At 41.9% G+C, this 18,688-nt stretch overlaps 3 protein-coding genes across 3 annotated transcripts; 2 read left to right on the top strand and 1 right to left on the bottom strand.

Moving 5' to 3' along the window:
- Nucleotides 1-3,909: 3,909 nt before the first annotated feature.
- Nucleotides 3,910-4,599, top strand: cldn35 (claudin 35; the record flags this gene model as incomplete). The annotated part of the gene is made up of 1 exon (XM_082522664.1): nt 3,910-4,599. One exon carries the CDS (start codon nt 3,910-3,912, stop codon nt 4,597-4,599), a length of 690 nt encoding a protein of 229 aa, XP_082378790.1.
- A 7,123-nt stretch (nt 4,600-11,722) lies between these two features.
- On the bottom strand, nt 11,723-14,170 carry airim (AFG2 interacting ribosome maturation factor). Its single transcript, XM_082522314.1, has 4 exons — nt 13,711-14,170; nt 13,269-13,448; nt 13,074-13,192; nt 11,723-12,327 (listed from the first exon to the last, which is right to left on the bottom strand). The coding sequence occupies exons 1-4, from the start codon at nt 13,977-13,979 to the stop codon at nt 12,287-12,289; spliced, it is 609 nt and encodes a 202-aa protein (XP_082378440.1). The 5' UTR covers nt 13,980-14,170; the 3' UTR covers nt 11,723-12,286.
- Nucleotides 14,171-14,238: 68 nt separating this feature from the next.
- On the top strand, nt 14,239-18,410 carry cdca8 (cell division cycle associated 8). Its single transcript, XM_082522313.1, has 11 exons — nt 14,239-14,339; nt 14,674-14,763; nt 15,287-15,415; nt 15,614-15,654; nt 15,771-15,846; nt 15,934-16,001; nt 16,116-16,198; nt 16,336-16,434; nt 17,075-17,204; nt 17,580-17,666; nt 17,807-18,410. The coding sequence occupies exons 2-11, from the start codon at nt 14,676-14,678 to the stop codon at nt 17,840-17,842; spliced, it is 837 nt and encodes a 278-aa protein (XP_082378439.1). The 5' UTR covers nt 14,239-14,339; nt 14,674-14,675; the 3' UTR covers nt 17,843-18,410.
- The last annotated feature ends 278 nt before the right edge of the window (nt 18,411-18,688 follow it).

Genomic DNA, 18,688 nt, shown 5'->3' with positions numbered 1-18,688 from the left:
ATGTAGTGCAAGTAATGGGATAAATTTTTATTTTTCTCAACAAAAAACCCAAACAAAATACATGCTGTACAATACAGAAAAGGGTCCAAAGATTAATGGAAATTGTTGTGGGGGCATATTTAACAGTATAAGTAGGATATTTTCTCTTAATGATTTCATTGTCAAAAAATGTGACGCTTTGTCCTTTATTGTAAATAGTTTGGTGTTTTTTTTTTTTTTTTTTTTTTTTTTTAAACTATAAAACCTTTAACTACAAACTTAACTATATTTTATATTCATTATACATGATGCAAGCATTATGACTTTTTTGTTGTTGTGATGACCATGCCTATAGCTCATGAAAATCAGAAAGCCAGTTTAAATTTAAAGAACAAACTATTCACATAAATGTTTGTCTTGGTATGCAGACCTTGGTAAATACCTGCAAACACAGAGGGAAGACTGCTTATTTGATGGTTATTTAGATGTCTATCATTGATGTTCTCTAATAGGAGGATAAGCCACAGGTCTTGCTGAAAAGGCTGGCTGTATGGAGGTGTGTAAATAATAAAGTTGGCTGAAGGGGAAAAAGTATGAGGGAGACAAAGAGCATGGCCACAGACTTGAGAGGACTGTCAGGAAAAGTTGACTCAAGAACATCACAAGGAGTGAACGGAGGCTGGTGTCAGTGTATATAGACGTCTTCATAACAGGCGGTATAGCTGTTGCTTTACTACTGCTGTCAAACCACCCTGAACCAGAGACTTTAGAAGTGTCTTATGGTAAGTGGAAAAAGAAGTGGACTACTGCTCTGTGGTCCTCTTTTCAGATAAAAGTACGTTTTGAACTACATTTGGAAATCAAGTCCTTTTCAAATAATAATGGATTGCATTTATATAGCGCTTTTCAAGACCCTCAAAGTGCTTTACAGTTCCACTATTCATTCACTCTCACATACTGGTGGAGGCAAGCTACAGTTGTAGCCACAGCTGCCCTGGGGCAGACTGACAGAAGCGAGGCTGCCATATCGCACCATGGGCTTCTCTGGCCAACACCAGAAGGCAGTAGGTGAAGTGTCTTGCCCAAGGACACAACAACCAAGACTGTCCGAGCCGGGGCTCGAACTGACAACCTTCCGATTACAAGACAAACTGCCAACTCTTGAGCCACGATCGCCCACGCTTTTCTGGAGGAAAAGTGGAGAGTGTGGTCTGTGTATCAAGTGCTGGTGGGTTTTGATGGTTGATTGGTCCACTGTGTTTTATCAAAAAGTCAATGCAGTTGTCTACCAGGAGATTTTATAGCACTTTATGCTTCCACCTGTTGTCAAGCTTTATGGGAATGCTGATTTCCTTTTCCAGCAGGACCTAGCACTGCCCACAGTGACAACTATTATAAATCTCAAGTTATGGCAGCTATCAAATCAACCTTCAACAACACCTTAGCAGGCTTAAAAGGCATGCAATGAATAAAGACTATATCAGTGTTTCCCTTTTTGAAGAAAATTGTTGAAAGAATTAAACTTTTTCATGATATTCAGATTTTTTTTTTAAGATGCATTACTATATACTGAAAAAACAACAACACAACATTTACTAAGAAGGAACTGGTCAAATAACCAGGTGGCTGCCTGTTATATTTGTGCACCTCAGGTAAAGAGGTCAGCAGTCAGCAAATGCAACCTGTAACGCAAGCAATCAACCTGGGATAGTGAATTGGTTGCTTATAAAGTCCCAAGCTAGGACTTGAAGCATTCCACCATTAAACCATATTTTCAAAATTTAAGCTCTAAAGTATTTGTCTTTCCCATGTGTATTTAAGATTTAAGTTTAGAGTAATTTCACTGCCGCCTGCTCCCTTAAAGGAAAACTCAAACACACACATCTGTCTGTTTATCTGTTCACTGTGACTCGCCATTAGCGGTATGTGCCACCTTCCTCTGCCCCCCCTTTGTGTATCATCTGTCTCCGCTGCATTTCCTGTGTCCCGGCTGGTTGTCATGACCACTGTTACCAAGGCGAGCGGAGGCTACAGAAGAAAGGAAACCTGAACCACAGATCTTGATGCCACGATATTTAATTCATCAGCACAACACACCACTAAGGCCAAATGCAGAGGGAATAAGGATTCTTTCTTGGGTGGAAAATATGTTGAAATGAAAACAAAGACCTGCTGTCAGATCCTTCTGTTACACTGCCCCCAGCTATTTATGTGCCAAACAATTCACCATAATAACTGCAGTTGGTATTTCAGCTTGTTAATGTTTCAGTAGTCTGTGTCTAACTGAAAAACATGAAAGTGTTTAGTAAGAAATTGCAGTTAAGTGAATTTGAAAATAAACCCCAAACAAATTGTGATCTCTTATTCATTTATTTATTTATTTATTTTTTGTGTAGCCTCACAACATTTTATCCACAGTCAAAAAAATAAAACCATGAAAAGCTGCTTCGCCCTTTCGCTGCAGACAAAAAGAGGCAAGTGAAAGCTATTTTTGTGTTGTCTTCTTTAAAATTCACGTAATTACGTGTGGTATGGAGCAATAGAGTTTGTAATCCCCATTGTAGGAGCCCACTCCATGTTGTCTTTGTGTTAGCTGATCCACCTACAGACACCGCTCCATCCTGAGTTTGCCCATGCCTCCCTCCCTTTTGTTGTCTCACCCTCTTTCGCCCTCTCCCTCCCACTCGCCTGTTTTATTGTGTTTTTTTTTTTTTTTTGTGGGGTTCAGTGGTGCTTTCCACAGGTTGGATATCAGAGGGGATGAAGGTAAGGGGGAGGGATCTTATGCTCTACTTACCCAGAAGTCTGACTTTGCAGGCCTGATTTCTTATTTATACCCTTGTTAGATCTGGACTGACCCATCTGGGCTGCACTGCTACTAAAGGAAGTGGCTGAGGGAGGGTGAAGCTGTGCAGCAGCTGAAGCCTGAAGTGGCCTCATCAAGGCTTGGACCCCAGCGCCATATATTGTCAGCTAAGAGACACTTCAGCTGGCAACAGCAGCGGTGTCTGAAGATAAATTCTGCAGGTTGTTTTCTACAGGAAAGCTGTTCTTTCAGAGGACGAAGACTACAAAAACCCGTTGCTTTGAGGCTTAATGTGGATTTGGGATTCTTTGGAGGAAAAAGGAGGCTGGAGTACCCTCTTTAGGTTGATCACGGTTCATATTTTGTCCATCCTTCTGGAAGCATAAGGAGTAGAAACTGGCTTTCGATGACCAGGAGGTAAAAAGCTACGCTGTTTTATTCTGTGTAATTGAGAGTCACTATATTCAACCTCCTGTGAAAGGATACACTCATAGCATCATCAGTAGCCTCGGATCCAGGTATCAGGTTATATCAGTCTGATCCATCTAGGTAAGGCTACACCAAAACCAAGAGTGACACTGAAGTAAACAGCAGCTCAGGAGTCCTGAGTTCAAGGAAAAAAGAAGCACTTCCACTGAAAAGAAAAGAAAAACTCCTGGCAGAGATCTCTCTTCCACCGGTCCTGCATTATAAAGCCTGATTGATCCCACATCTGCAGGCTGCCACAGGTGGCTGCACAGGTATTGGCTACTCAATAATGCACCGACTCAAACTTGAAAAGGAGGAGAAAGTGCGCGAGCCTCTGATCCCCTGAAAAGCTGGGTGTCTGTTGAGAGAAAGCAAGCGATTACTTCTGGATAACGCAGCGCACTGAGACGCGTGGAAGTGGAAACTGTGAGCAGATGTTGAGAAGGAAAAGAAAAAGAGAAGAACATGACTTTGACAAAGTGACATTAGGGCAAAGACCATAAGACGCTTGGCCAAACAACAAAAGGAAAAGAGAAGAACACTTAAATAAAAAACAACTTGGAAGACTGATAATAAGGAAAAGATCTTGTCAAAGAAGCTAAAGACAGAGAACAAATTAAACATTAAGAAATAGCTTCACATCCAGTTTTTTCATCATGGTGAACACCGGGATGCAGCTGATCAGCTTCACCTGTGCGGTGACCGGCTGGATCATGGCGATCGCTGTCACAGCCTTGCCTCAGTGGAAGGTCTCAGCCTTCATAGGCAGCAACATCCTGACCTCAGAGATCAAGTGGGAAGGGATCTGGATGAACTGCATCTACCAGACCACGGGTCACATGCAGTGTAAGACTTATGACTCCATGCTGGCTTTGCCTCCCGACATCCAGGCAGCCCGTGCTCTTATGTGTCTGGCCATCTTCATGGGCTGGCTCTCCTGCACCGTGTCCTGCTGCGGCATGAAGTGCACCACTTGTGCCGGGGACGATCGCCAGGCCAAGGCGGGTATAGCGCTCTCAGGTGGAGTTCTCTTCATTTTGACAGGCCTGTGCGTATTAATTCCAGTTTCCTGGACTGCCAATACAGTCATCCAGGATTTCTACAACCCCAACGTGCCTGTGATGTACAAAAGAGAGCTGGGCCAGGCTATTTATTTGGGCTGGGCGGCTGCGGTTATTCTCATGATCAGCGGAGCTGTGTTGAGCAGCACCTGCCCGCTCATGGAGAGGGGAGGCAGGTACCGGAGGGGCTACATAGGGCGGAGTTTTGCAAATTCACCTGCTACAGCACCAGATTTCCCAAAGCCTATCACTTCTAATAATTTACCACTGAAGGAGTATGTGTAGGAAAGGAAGAAGGACAGAAGAGCTGATACTCTTAAAAATGGTACAAAGATCATGAATTTTAAGGTATAAATTCAAACATATATTTATGAATACGTATTTTGTATATCTCTTTGTCATGTTTGTCTTCAGTACGTTGAGATTTGATGTTTTCTGTTCTCTGAGTCATAGCAGTGCCTGAAGAAAGCCTTTAGTCTTTGCTGTAACAGTATGACTTGATGATGGCTTTAATGATGGCTTGTGTTTTGAAGATTGCAGTGATTACTTAAGTCAGAAAATTGTGAAATTAAAAAAAAAAATCTGGCAAAGTGTGCTTAAAGTATTTTGAAGTAGTTGCTTTTCTTTGTGTGTGCTGGACTTTTGTTCTATTTAGGGTCACTCTGTCGACATGCATATGACAAACCCAAAAAAAGTACAGACATTCTGTATTTAAGTAGAAGTACACCTACTAGTGTTGAAAAAAAAAACTCCTGTAAAAGTTGAAGCACCAATTAAACTTCTAAAAGTGAAAAAGTACCAGCTCTGAAATGTATTTAAAGTAAAAAGGTAAAAAAAGCTCCTTGAGGAATATTTCTACCAGCTATTCTTATGCAAAGCTGACTGAGCCTTAAATAACACAGTCTACCTCCGTTTTGTTTTGCAGCATGTTTCACAATACGAAAAACACACAATGCCGCATGTACAGACCCAATATCTGATTTAAAAACACGAGGACTTACATGCAAGCTTTACATTTCCAGTGTAGCAGACCCCACTGAGCATTCCTTACCTTTAACTCTAACCTCTTTTCTTCCTCTCGTGTCGTCTTTCTTACCTTTATCCATCTCTGAGCGAAATTAGCTTTCTTTCTTTTCTCTCCATCAAATACAGTAGCTGGACCTTTAGCTAGCAACACACTGTGTCACAAACTGGAGACACAAACGGTTGAGTGAGCTGAGCTGAGCTGATAGAAACTCTTAATTTAAAATTACCTGCTTGTTTTCTGTAGGGCTAGCTAGATGATGAAATACTGTGAAATAATAACTCCCGTCAGATCCGTTAATCCAAATTCAAAAATATATGTTTAAAAATGTAGTGAGTAAAAGTAAAAAGTTGTAAGAAAAGTACAGATGCCTCAAAGTTCTACTTAAGTACAGTAATGAAGTAAAAGAAAGTATCATCTTTTTGCTCAGCTTTAAATTAGACTACGTTTTAAGTTTCTAGGAGAATACTTTTTAATATGTGTAAGTTGTTAAGCCGTACCTCACTAAAACCACTAAATTAAGTGTTATATACTCATGGAAATGTACATGTATTAATTTGGTGATGCAGAAAATACATACCTGTACATTTTTTTCTTTTCTTTTTCTTTTTTCTTTTTTCCTTTTTCTTTCTTTTCTTCTCTTTTTTTTCTCTCTTTCTGTGTATGTCTTAGTAATACATTTAAACTGATACTGAAGTAGGCGAAATCCTAATAAGAACAACACATATACTTGATTATAAATCCCTAAAACAGTCTTGTTAAAAAGGTTTGATAAATGATACACTTCTCCCATTTTAACTTAGCAGTACACAAGCTATGTTCTACAATAAATAAAGCTTTCTGTGAACTTGTAACACCCTATTTATTAAGTTACAAAAAAATGTCTACTGAGTTAACAAAGTATCAACTTTGTAACCTAATAACATCAAAATGAATTATACTACTCAGAGATCAGAGGTCTAGGGAGGTTTGCTGTCCCTTTTAAGGTAATGTTTCACCTGAAGCTAGGTTTGGGGCATATTGTCCATCTCTGAGCTTTCTCTCTGATGTACTCATTCCTAATCCTGTCAGTCTTTGTCACTCTCAGTGCAAATTTATTATCTTTAACAGAGCAGCCATTGGTTCCACCTCCTCCCTTTTCATCAGCACTGTTACCCATGTACTTTGCCTGCTCTCACTACCATTTTCTAAACATTTTTTTCACTCTGTTCTTTACATACACTGTATAAAAGATGGCCATAGTCTCTGGGTCTGAAAACTGAAGCCAAAGCGGGGTGGCCTGCAGGAGGCGACTCCTGTGGTTGCCAAAAGACGTCTGGTTTTATAATTTATTTTGCTCTCTGACCTCAGTAATTATGCTCCAGATGACTTTACTGGTTTAGTCATGAGTTTCATGTCAAATAACATGAAGTTATTTTAGTAAATTTTGGTCATCTTTCCAAACAAAAAGGAGGATTATCCAGGGTTCGCTCACTCTAACACCCATCATCATTAAGATTTTAAACAGACTTCATCACAGGACCTAACTTATATATGTGTAACAATACGATGGTTTCACTGATCCTATGCTGTCTGCGCTTTTTTACTTCTCTCTTTTTTTTCTTTTTTTTTTTTGCCTGTCCCGTTTGGCTCTTTTGCCATCAGAATTGTTGTCTAAAGGCAAAGAAAGATGCCCAACGGATTTACTTTACCAAATTGACCATCCCAGCCTTGCCATAATGGTCCATTTGATTCACCTTTTATTGTTTATTTTATTTTCACTTACTGAATACGGGACAGACTTCACTGGGGGAAAGAAGGGGAGAAAGAAAGAGGGAAAGAGAAACAGCTGAGAAGAGGGACGGGGGAGAAGGGCAAAAGACAAAAACCAACAGAATGAGCAGAGAAAAAAAAATGCATATATCAATCACCTGGATCACCTGCTGAGAAAGAAAAAAGAAAGCAATCAGAAGAGAACAAGAGTAATAGAATAAACAACATCACAATGATATATGGGAATATGACAGTAAATACTAAATATTAAACATTATTGTGCAGCACATAAGATCAACAGAACACAGTGTGCTTTGAGGTAGGAGCCAAAAAGGGTGTAGTTTGTGGGTGTGATCACCCGTGTGTACACCTGTGAGCATGGACGCGCTTGTTTTTTTAAAAGGTTCCTTCATGTAATGATCTGCTAGAGGGTGTGGGGGGGCCACAGCCCCGTCCTCCAGGGCATGAAGCAGGTATGGAGGAGATCAAAACTCCAGACATCCAGAGGCCCCCAGAACACAAGAGACCAAGGAAGACCAACAGAGGGGCAGCCGCGCCACTGTCCCAGAAAGAGCTGAGGAGAGTCCCAGATGAGGGCTCACTCAGCAGCCGCGGAGCAGAAGCCAGGGGGAGTTGCAGTGACGCGCCCGTGAGCTCCGCCGGCAGCCAGCCGTGCCTGAGTGACCGAGCCCCAGACCGAGAGGCCGGGGGCACCCCACCTCTGAAGTGGCCCGAGCGAGCCCCAGGCTCCAGGCCCCGATAAGCGGCCGCCAAGGAGTGAGCCGGTGTGTACCTGGACGCCCATCCCCGGACACAAAGAACCACCAACGCACCGACACCTGAGGGAGTCCGCCACTGGCAGGGGAAGTGGTGGTAGGGGGAGATAGGCCTCCAAACCTTGGAGGGCCTGAGATGTCCCCAGAGAGGTGGCGCCTGACACCCAACCTGACATATAGACACAGAAATACAGGCACACACATATACAAACATCCATTCCCACCCTCATGCTCTCATATGCACTTACTCCACACTCAACCAACGTGGAGACAGACATAAAGAGACGCTGTACACACAATCACACTCCCCAAGCGTACTCTACAAACCGGGTCTAGGTACCCTTACCCCTGGAGGGGGAACTGCACCCAGACCCAGGTGGTGTTACCCTTTTCCCTGCGGTGGGGGGAGGCAGACCACCCCGACTCCGCAGCAGCAGGGAGGCCCCACACTCCAGACCGCAGTCGGACGGCCAACTCCTCCTCCTAGCCCCCCCGCTCCAGCAGGTCGCAGAGAACGGGGGTGAGAGAAGACTCCAAACCTCCCTCCACCCGCTTATTGTAGTGTTGATGCATGTGTGTTCTAAGGTGCATTTAAAACCCAGGAGGGCTTGGAGCTACCTGCCAGAGAGCAGCAGGTAAGCGCATGGTCCCTCCTGCTAGCCCTCAATGTCTACGTGTATTTAACCTTGAGAGGTGGGCAACGACGCCAGGGGTGGGGTGTACACCCTGATGGTACTTTGGACTCCGTGTATCGTGCCCACCCCCAAGATCCTATATGTATGTGTAATGAGAGTGTGAGTAATGTGAATGTCTAAGTTGTGGGATAAAATTGAGGCAGAGGCAGCCAGAAGGGGACAGAGGGGGGGGGGGGGGGGGGGGGTAGCCTCCTCTGCACCCTGGTGACATACCCCTACTCCAAGGTCCTGCATGTGTGGGTGGTTGTGGTGGAGCGGGAAGAGGGAGGCAGCTGGAGATGGGGAGGGAAGGAAGGGAGGGGCAAGTGACCCCTCCCTGGGGCCAGCTCCCCCGCTGACCCCAGTAGGCACCCCCATACTCCGCGACCCGCCAGGGAAAGGGGGCCCAGGCCCATCCAGACCGGGCCCAGTGCAGCAGCGCCGCCCGGCCCCACAGAGCCCGGGACAGTCCACCCAACCCCACCACAGAGAAAACTGCACCCACCCCACCATCCACTCATCTTCCAGACTACATAAGACAATAAACACCCAGGCTGAGATCTTCCTCCACCTCTCCTGTATCTCCCCCTCCTGCAGAGAGAGCTCCCGAGGAGAGGAAAGCTCCTGCAAGATGTGACAATCTCCCCCACCAGTTGAAGAGCCCCCCAGGTGGCTCGATGCACCGGCGGCACCCTGCTCCAGGGGTGGGCCCCCATGCACCCACCCGCCCACAACCCCGGCAACACACCAACCAGGACCCAAGCCCCCGAGGCCCGGCCCGGGCCCCAGCCCAGAGACGGAGCGCCCCCAGAACCTCACGCCCATCCCGGACCCACCCAGGGGCAGCCAGGCTACCAGGTCAGTAACCCACGTCCGTCAGCACAGACCCTCCCCTAGCCCCGCTGCACGCAGCCGCGAGGAAACAGTCACCTGAGAGCCAACAGAGCCCCTAACCGGACATGACCGCTACCCCGGGTTGAGCCCCCCAAGGAAGATGCCTCCGGGGAACCCCCCGACGCCCTAAGCCTGTCCCTACCCCCACACCAATCACAACAGTGAAGGCGGGACCAAACTATGACCCCCCACCCCCACTAGGTGATGGAGCTGATCAAAGGAGCCCAGAGCAATTGATCTGATGTGGTGGCAGAGGCTGTATCAAGACTAATGTAATCTAATAGATAATTTCTATATTGGTTAGAATTAAGATTATTTTTATTTTTCCAGTTCATGAGGACAGTTTTCTTGGCTATGCATAGGGCAGTGAAAACCATATGGGCTATATTCTTTTCTGAAGTGACATTATCTAAGCTGCCCAACAAACACACTAAGGGGGAAGTTGGAATGTTACATTTCAGACACTTCGATAAGTCTTCACATATCTCGCGCCAAAACTTCTGAACTGGTGGACAGAACCAAAGAGCGTGGATATAATTGTCCGGTGAATTGGTTTGGCAGTGTGAGCAGTTGTTGGTAGACGTAAAGCCCATCTTGAACATCCGATGACCTGTATAGTGCACTCTATGTAATATTTTGTATTGAATTAATTGAAGACTGGGATTTCTAATTAGATGAAAGGTTTTTAAGCAAATCTGAGACCAGAAGTTTAGGTCTAAGTTAACTGATAAATCCGCTTCCCATTTTGCAATAGGAAGTGATATTGATTCATCTGTTTTAGAAAGCATTCTGTATATTTTGGATAGTAATTTGGGGGTTTTAAGAGTAAGAAATTGAAACACACTTGGTGGGGTTTGTAGTTCAACTTGACCTGGTTTAAATTTCTTTTTTACTATGGATTTAATTTGTTGATATTCTAAAAATCTTTTCTTGTTGATTCCATATTGTGTAACTAGTCCGTCAAATGAGATAAATTCTGTTCCTTCTAGTATATGTTCTAAATATTTGATTCCTTTACCACTCCAATCTGAAAAGTTTATCATATTATTGTTTTGTAATATGTCAGGGTTGTTCCAGATAGGTGTACGTTTGCATGGGATTAATGACGACGCCGTCAATTTTAGAAACTCCCACCATGCTGTCAGAGAAGAGCTGATGTTGATGCTTTTAAAGCATTCATGTCGTTGGATGTTTGAGCTGATAAATGGTAGGTCTGAGATCTCTAGATTATTGCAAAGTGCTTGTTCTACATCTAGCCAAGGTTCATCTAAGAGGGTATGTTTTAGCCATCCTGAGATAAACTGAAGCCTGTTGGCTAAGAAGTAGTGCTGAAAGTTAGGCAGTTCTAGTCCTCCTTTATCCTTGGTCTTTTGTAGTGTTTTTAAGCTTATACGTGGGGGTTTATTTTTCCAAAGGAATTTGGACATACATGAATCTAGAGATCTGAACCAATCTTGTGGCGGTTTAGTTGGGATCATTGAGAATAAATAATTTATTTTTGGTAAGACCATCATTTTTATAGCGGCAACCCTTCCCATGAGTGATATGGGTAGACATTTCCATCTAGCCAGATCATCTTCTACCTTCTTTAAAAGTGGGATTTGGTTTAATTTAGTTAGATTTGACCCCACGGGATGAGATCTTGCGTGGAGCCCCAGATCGAGGGAGATTATCAGTGGTCTTGTATGTCTTCCATTTTCTGATGATTGCTCCCAGTTGATTTTTTCACACCAAGCTGCTTGCCTATTGTAGATTCACTCTTCCCAGTCTGGTGCAGGTCTACAATACTTTTCCTGGTGTCCTTCGAAAGCTCTTTGGTCTTGGCCATGGCGGAGTTTGGAGTCTGACTGTTTGAGGCTGTGGACAGGTGTCTTTTATACAGATGATGAGTTCAAACAGGTGCCATTCATACAGGTAACGAGTGGGAGACAGAAAAGCTTCTTACAGAAGACATTACAGGTCTGTGAGAGCCAGAGATTTTCCTTGTTTGTGGTGACCAAATACTTATTTTCCACCCTAATTTACCAATAAATTCTTTACAAATCCTACCATGTGGATTCATGGATTTTTTTTTCACATTCTGTCTCTCACAGTTGAAGTGTACCTCTGGTGCAAATTACTGACCTCTGTCATCATTTTAAGTGGGGGAACTTGCACAATCGGTGGCTGACTAAATACTTTTTTTGCCCCACTGTACATTTTGTTATACTTGATATTATTCTGCTCTTGAGTCTCTTTTACACTGCTAGTTTTGTAGCTAATAAAACAGCACACACACACACCAAGAATTTCTGTTCAATCAATACATTTAATTTCACTTGTGCTCAAAATTCTCATACGTACTGGATTAAACTTTTCAATCCATCCAAACTGAATTCAAGATAAATCAATATTTTACATTGGCCCCATTATTTGTAAATACTTATTTGTAGTTTTTAGGCCACCCTGGTTTCCCTTCAAAATAGATCTAGAAGCAGTTTAAGTCCACTCATCCATTTTTAATTGCTGATCCTATCTGGGCTTAACAGTTCATCAGGGAAGACAGAACTATTTATACTTTCACATCCAGGCATCCAATTTACATACAAGTTTGTGTTTTTGGACTGTGGGAAGAAGCCAATGGAACCCCTGCAGGCTCAGGAATAACATGCAAGCTCCACACAAAAACCAACAGTTAACCAGGAGGTTTGAACCAGGAGCTTTCACTGCACCATTGTCCTCCAAGCGACGTTTGTGTGCATCAGTTCAAGTCAATGTGGAGTTAGATTCAGTCATTCTTGTGGATCTCTTTCTTCTCATTGTCTTCATTAAAATGCAGTTATATTCACGATTAGGTAAGTCCTTAACAATCTTCACTGCGACTCCACAAAGAAAGACACTTTGCAAAGTGTATCTGAAAAGAAAAGAGAGAAAGATAATTCGTTTAATAAATAACAGTCACTTCTAGATCCATCAGAGCACTGGTCTCTGGCCAATGTGTACTCAATTATTAAAAGTGAAATTATATCAAGTTAAATTTTGCTACTTGAGCTGAATTTTAAAAGTGTTATGAATACTGGCCATAAAGGTAGGTCCCTTTATGATTGATTATACGTGACAGAAAAAGAATATTTAAAGACGCCCTGTAGTGTAACGGGAAAAAAGTTTAAGTTTAAAGCCGTGATATAATATTTCCCGAATTATGTTTTTACAGTTGTTTTCTAATCTATTGTTTTCAAATCTTTACATGACTTTAGATATATGCTAGACGACAGTCTGTCAGTACTTGTGTTGTTCTGGATTTAAGTACATTTATAAACATCTTCAGCTTCTTTCTATGTTGAAAGAACTAGTCCATTATACAGCATTAATTACAGATGTGAACTGAATGGTATAGTGAAGTACAGGTCATATAATCTAAGGAGCTTAGAAAGAAAAGTTAAGTTGCTTGAAGACGTTTCACCTCTCATCCGAGAAGCTTCTTCAGTTCTAAGGGTCAAATGGTGGAGAGTCCCAGATTTAAACCCAGTGGGAGTATCCCCCCAAAGAGGGGCAAAGCAACTTAAAGAAGTCCAGACGCTTTTCTTTCCAAGCTACTTAGACTACAATGAAGTGGATAACTGAGAACCTTCACAGACATACTAGTCATATACATTTTACCTGTGATGTGGTCCTCAGCACTGGGAGACTCCAATGAGTTCCACCTTTGGGGAGCAGATTCCAGAAGAGAGAGGTCATCTGCTCTCAGTGTTTGAAGCAGAGTTTTCCTCCTCAGGAATCTGAACACAAGAGTTGAGGGGAAAAAAATACCAGTATATAACATAAACATCCAAAACTGAAGAGAGAAAAGGATACTGTTGCCGATAGTGACGCTCAGCATCCTGAAGCCACTCGAGCATGTCAGCAACCGACGGGGTGGTGGTTGATCCCTCAGTTACTGCAAGCAGATCTAAACTGTGTGCGTTCTGCTCGTACAGATGAAGGATTGAAGCAACCTGGTTACTGATAGCATCCCTCGCAGACTGGAGGGAAGACCTGAAAGAAAGAGGAAAGGAAAGAAGGGAGGGTGAGATAAAAATTATAGTATAATATATACTTTACGCATACTCTGAGCAGCTTCTGCAAACTGGTACTAATAAGGTTCTTCTCCAAAGATCCATTTACTTACTAAAAAAATTAACTGATCTTTATTACTAAAAAGGATGTAGCTGTACTCCTGTCCGATCAAACATACATAGTTGGATGTGAATACCAATAACGCAGCATCCTCATCAGATATAATAGCCGATTTACTCACATCTTCTCGTTGAGTTTTCCCAGCACTATATCCGTTGCTTCAAGGAGCTTAAAGCGGAGTCTCTCCTCCAGGTCAGGAAAACCTCTGAGCGGTGTGTTGGAGATCTGCACGTTGGACAGTGCTCTCGACTGCTCCGCCAAATTCCCGAGAGACACCATCAGAGGGCTGCACTCGGCTAAAACACTCTTCCATACTTTTTGGTTGCTTTCAAGTGTCGCGAAGCTTTTCCTCAGAGCCTGATGAAGCGTAGCTACCGCAAGCGTGGACATTTCAGCAAACGATTTCAGTACTTAGGTGTTCAAAGGGAAAAACACGAAATACATTAAGTCAGCTTTATGTCTTATTTTCCATGAAGGCGACTTTATGAAAAATGACTTTTAAATGATTCTTCCCGCAGCTACAGAACATCACATTTCTACCATGTTGCCTGAACCACTTCCGTTCTCTTGATGTAAACACTGACGTTTGGCGCTACGATAGGCTGAAAACAAAGTTGTTGCGACGCATGGCACATGCGCGTCCTAATTGGCTGATCTGGTGTGTTGGCCCCTCCCCGCGCGAAGATTTGAAAACGGCTTTGTGAAGGAAGGAAGGCGAGTCTCGAGGACGAACAGGAAAAACACATTTAGGTAATGATATATACTTTAAAAAATTTATGTAAATACATCTCGGGACAGTTATTTAAAAGACCATAACACATATTGGTAGATGTAAACACAGCTGTCGAAAATAAGGTCAGAAAATAAGCGTTAACTCAGCTAAAGCTACTTGCTAACGTTAGCTTCACCAACAGTTAGCCGCATGTAGGCTGATTTTTTGTTTTTGCATTCTTTTGTTCCCGATTAAGGCCACAATGTTAACATTTCATGGTGTCTATGGGGTGTTAATATACCACACTATACTGCACTACACTGTACTGTACTAGGGTATATTGTAATTACTAATATACTCCGTGTCCGTCAGAAATGGCTCCCAGGAAAAGGACCACCAAACGCAAGAATAACCCCAAGACGGCAAAACTGGAAGCTTTTATGGAGGATTTTGACAGCGAGGGTGATTATTATTACTATTTTTTTAACTCACCATAGAAATGCTACAGAAATACTCCCTGTTCTTTTTTCGGTTGCTCACTTTAGGAGTCGCCACAGGAGAACATTTTCTTCCAGCTCACTATATCCTTAGCATCCTCCTCTGTCTTACCAACCCTCGGAGCGTCCTCCTTCACTGCATCCATGAACCTTTTCTACTTTTCCTCCAGCTTTGGAGCTCAATATTCAACATAATTTGTCCAGTATTTCCACTGTCCCCCCTTTGCACATGTTTATGACATCTGAGCCCTGCCTCTCTAACTTTGTCTCCAAACCACTCAACTTCAACCATCCTTCACATGTACTAATTTCTAATCTGTCCTTTCTGGTCACTACCAATGGAAATCTTGCCTTCACTCTTGCTGCTAACCTACTGCTACAAATCACCACTGATGCTAACATCCATCCACCCCACCCTGACACTGTATAACTTAAGCTGAAATGACAATGTATAACTGAAGCGGAACTCAACATTTGTGTTTCTGCAGTGAAGACTAGAGTTGGACAGGTGAAAGAGAAGATAAACCAGCTGTTGAAAGATGTTGACAACAGCTACAACATGGCAATAATTAAGCTCCCCAAGGCTGTCAGACAAATGAACTGGTTGGAGCATTGGAGTAAGTATACATAGATTATTGACTAACAAATCCCAAATCTATAAAGAAGAAATGCTCTTGAGCCACAGAGACTTTTACAGCATTCTGCTTCCTATTTTAAAAAAAGCTAATGGTACATTTTCAAAAATCTGTGCATTTGATCTTGGATGAATTTCATTTTTAAACAGCATTAAATAAAGAATATTTACATCTCTGCAGAGTCTGAGAAACCACAAACACCAGAACTCGATAATGCAAAGGTCAGTTGATTAGCCTTCTCAAATTATACTTAATATACGTTAAGTATATATAAGTTTCATGCTTGTGCAAGGATGCTCTGTTCTGCATAAACACTCAGTTATATTTGCTTTTATAGAGAAAAGAGGAAGCTGCACTCGTGGAAAGTGTTGTGGCTAAGGATCATACATCTCTTCTAAAAACAATTGAGAAAAGTGAGTTAAAAGTAGTTTATACATTTCCCTTGAAACAAGAAAACCATTTCCCTTTAGCCAATGCAATTTGTTTTGTCCAATCCACAGCATTAAAGATGAAAGGTGGGGCTACATTGAGCTCTGAGGATGAAAACGTCCCAAGCACAACAAAAAAGGTAATGACTGCTTTTCATACAGTCATACATGAGAGCAACTACATACAGCTGTTGTTATGCAGGATCCTCTGTTTGCTTCTTTTGTGGTGTTTTAAATGCTTGTTTATAATTTAGGGGAGAACTACCAGAAAGCCCCCGACTAAAACAAAGAGGGCAAAGGCGCTGTCGATCAGCAAGCAGAGCTCCACCATCAGACGGTAAGCTCTTTTACTTTTTGTATTGTTCTTTTTCTTTCTTTCTTTTCTTCTTCTTTCCTCCCGTGCTAAAAACTTTTGGAAGCAAGTTTGGTGGCTAACAAATGTGATGCTAACACATTGTCATTGTTTGGATTCAGATCAAACAGGAACCCCCTGATTACTCCTGCCAGAAGCTTGCTGGATTCTTCTGTGATGATGGGACCCACTCCTCTTATTACCCCCCGCTTTGACCCAAGGTACACCTTAGAATTATACTGTGTCACTCTAAAGATGGTGTTTGTGTCAATGGCAATTAGTGTTCTAGTTGATTGAGAGGGGAGAAAACGTATTTATAAAACAGTTAAAAAAAGGATTCAAAATTGAGCACAGATGAAGACGGGTCAGATTTATATTGTGCATAAGATACTAGACTCACATACTGGTCAGGTTAGTTTGCTGTGTGTGGATAACATTAGCAGTGCACCAGTCGTCCTCACAGGTTGACATCTACACCTGTGCTGAATGTGGTTATTCAGTGCAGCTCACTGAAGACTTCTGCATTGTTATGTCTTTATATTCAGTGATTTATTACTGAGACATAGTACTGAGATATTTTTACTAGCACAAATTCATTTACAGTTCATGCTGAATAGATAGTGATTCTGTGAAAACATGGGCAAACAGACAAACAAATGCTCAAAGTATTGTATTAAAGCTCAGGCTTCTCGTTAAAGCAAAATCTCTGCTCTCATAGAGCTGTAAGTGGATCTAGTGTCTTTGAGTGTTAGAAAGTGTGTGGGGACTGGAGACTTGCTGTAATCTGGCAGCCCCTGCTATTTACTCTGTAATGTTGACATTTCCTACAAAGAAGGCTTCATATTACTCACTACACCTCAGGCTTCCCAAGACCCCCGCAGTGAGAGTTCCCCGCCACAAGGAGAGGGTCTATAGCATTTCAGTCAACGGCTCTCCCATTGCAGCAGGAAATGAGGATATTGTCATCAATGTTCCCGTTGGGAATGGAGAGGTGAGTGCACATTTAGTCAGGCTCAGAGCTTCAGGTACTATTGATCAGTCAGTTGTTTAAGAAATGATTTTAACAAGGCAGCAGAGGAAACGATATTTACTGAAGAAATTTAGATGTCTATTTTCAGGAAGATAAAACATTGAATACTTTGTTATATATGATTTATTGAAAATGAGCTTAAAGATGCATTAAATCGGCCTTCAAGTCTTCTGCTTTCATGTTGATTTTATACTGTGTTTATGTTGATGACTGTTTAGTTACATTTGATGACTTCATGGCTTTTGAGTAATTAATTGTCTAACAAAACTCTTGATTAGAAGGCTAATTCTCAAAAACGAAATCACTAACACAAGTGTCCTTAACATATTGATCCAGAGCATTCACCTGCTGGCCAGTCAGATGGACTCAGTAGATCTGTCACTGCTGGACGAAACCGCCATGAGGAGCATTCGGCAGCTGCAGGTAAAAATTCCAGCAGGACAGCGTTACTTGCAGTTTCATCAGCTTTTCATCACTGTTTTGTTGCAGCTTTAGCCAAATTTTGATGTGAAATATTTGCATATGCTTTGATTCTCATCATTTCTTTTTATTTTTCCCAACAGAATCGACTCACAACATTGTGTGGGACATCAGAGTGACCAAACAGTCTGCCACGGACGTGTACTATACTTTTTTTTTTTTTTTAAAAACAAGTTTTATCTCTATTATAAAGCTTTCATCATTCTACAATGTGGCATGTTTTTTTTCTTCTTCTTTTTTTTGCCTTTATACAGTTTATACTTACACTGTATCCTAAAGTATTAGTTAAAGGTTAATATTTGTTGCGCTGGACACTGTTTTCTTGAGATCCTTCACATTCACTGGAATTAATCTAGGAGTTAAACTGTTCATTTCATTGTATTTACATTCTCCTAAATTATCTCTTTACTTAAAAAAATTTAATTTTATGTAGTTTCAGATGCTTTTTTGTTGCAGGGGAAATTGGATAGATTTTAGTGCTATTCCAGTCTTTTATTCCTGGCCAGTCTGGATTTAATGGATCTTAATAGGACTTGCATGATAATATCCAACAGAAACATGCAGTATGTGCTTATCAGATACAACTTTCTCTTTATTCTTTTTTTTTTTTTTTTTTTAAAGTACATTTTCTGATATTATTTGTGTGGTTTGTCATTGCTGCAATAAACCCCCTCCATGTTTCTATCACTAACCTTGTAGTTACATCAATAGTTAAAATGTATACGTCGTGTACATCGTGCACTCTGTCTTCATAACTGTGTGATGTGGCTATTTTCTGGTTTATTGGGGTTTTGTATTCTTAAATATAGCAGATGGCATGTTTGATTTTTATTTTAATTATGCCATAATGTGGAAATTCGTTTTTTCTTTCTTTCAGTGGACAGATTTTTTTTAAGTTGTATCTGTGCATAGTGACCAGTAGGTGGCAGCATTTCACCACAGAAATATTTGTCAGGCACCTGAAC

This window comes from Aulonocara stuartgranti, assembly GCF_965226115.1.
Source record: "Aulonocara stuartgranti genome assembly, chromosome: 22".
NCBI lineage: Eukaryota > Metazoa > Chordata > Actinopteri > Cichliformes > Cichlidae > Aulonocara > Aulonocara stuartgranti.
Note: the sequence above shows the minus strand (reverse complement) of the source record. Positions and strands in the feature narration are given on the sequence as shown.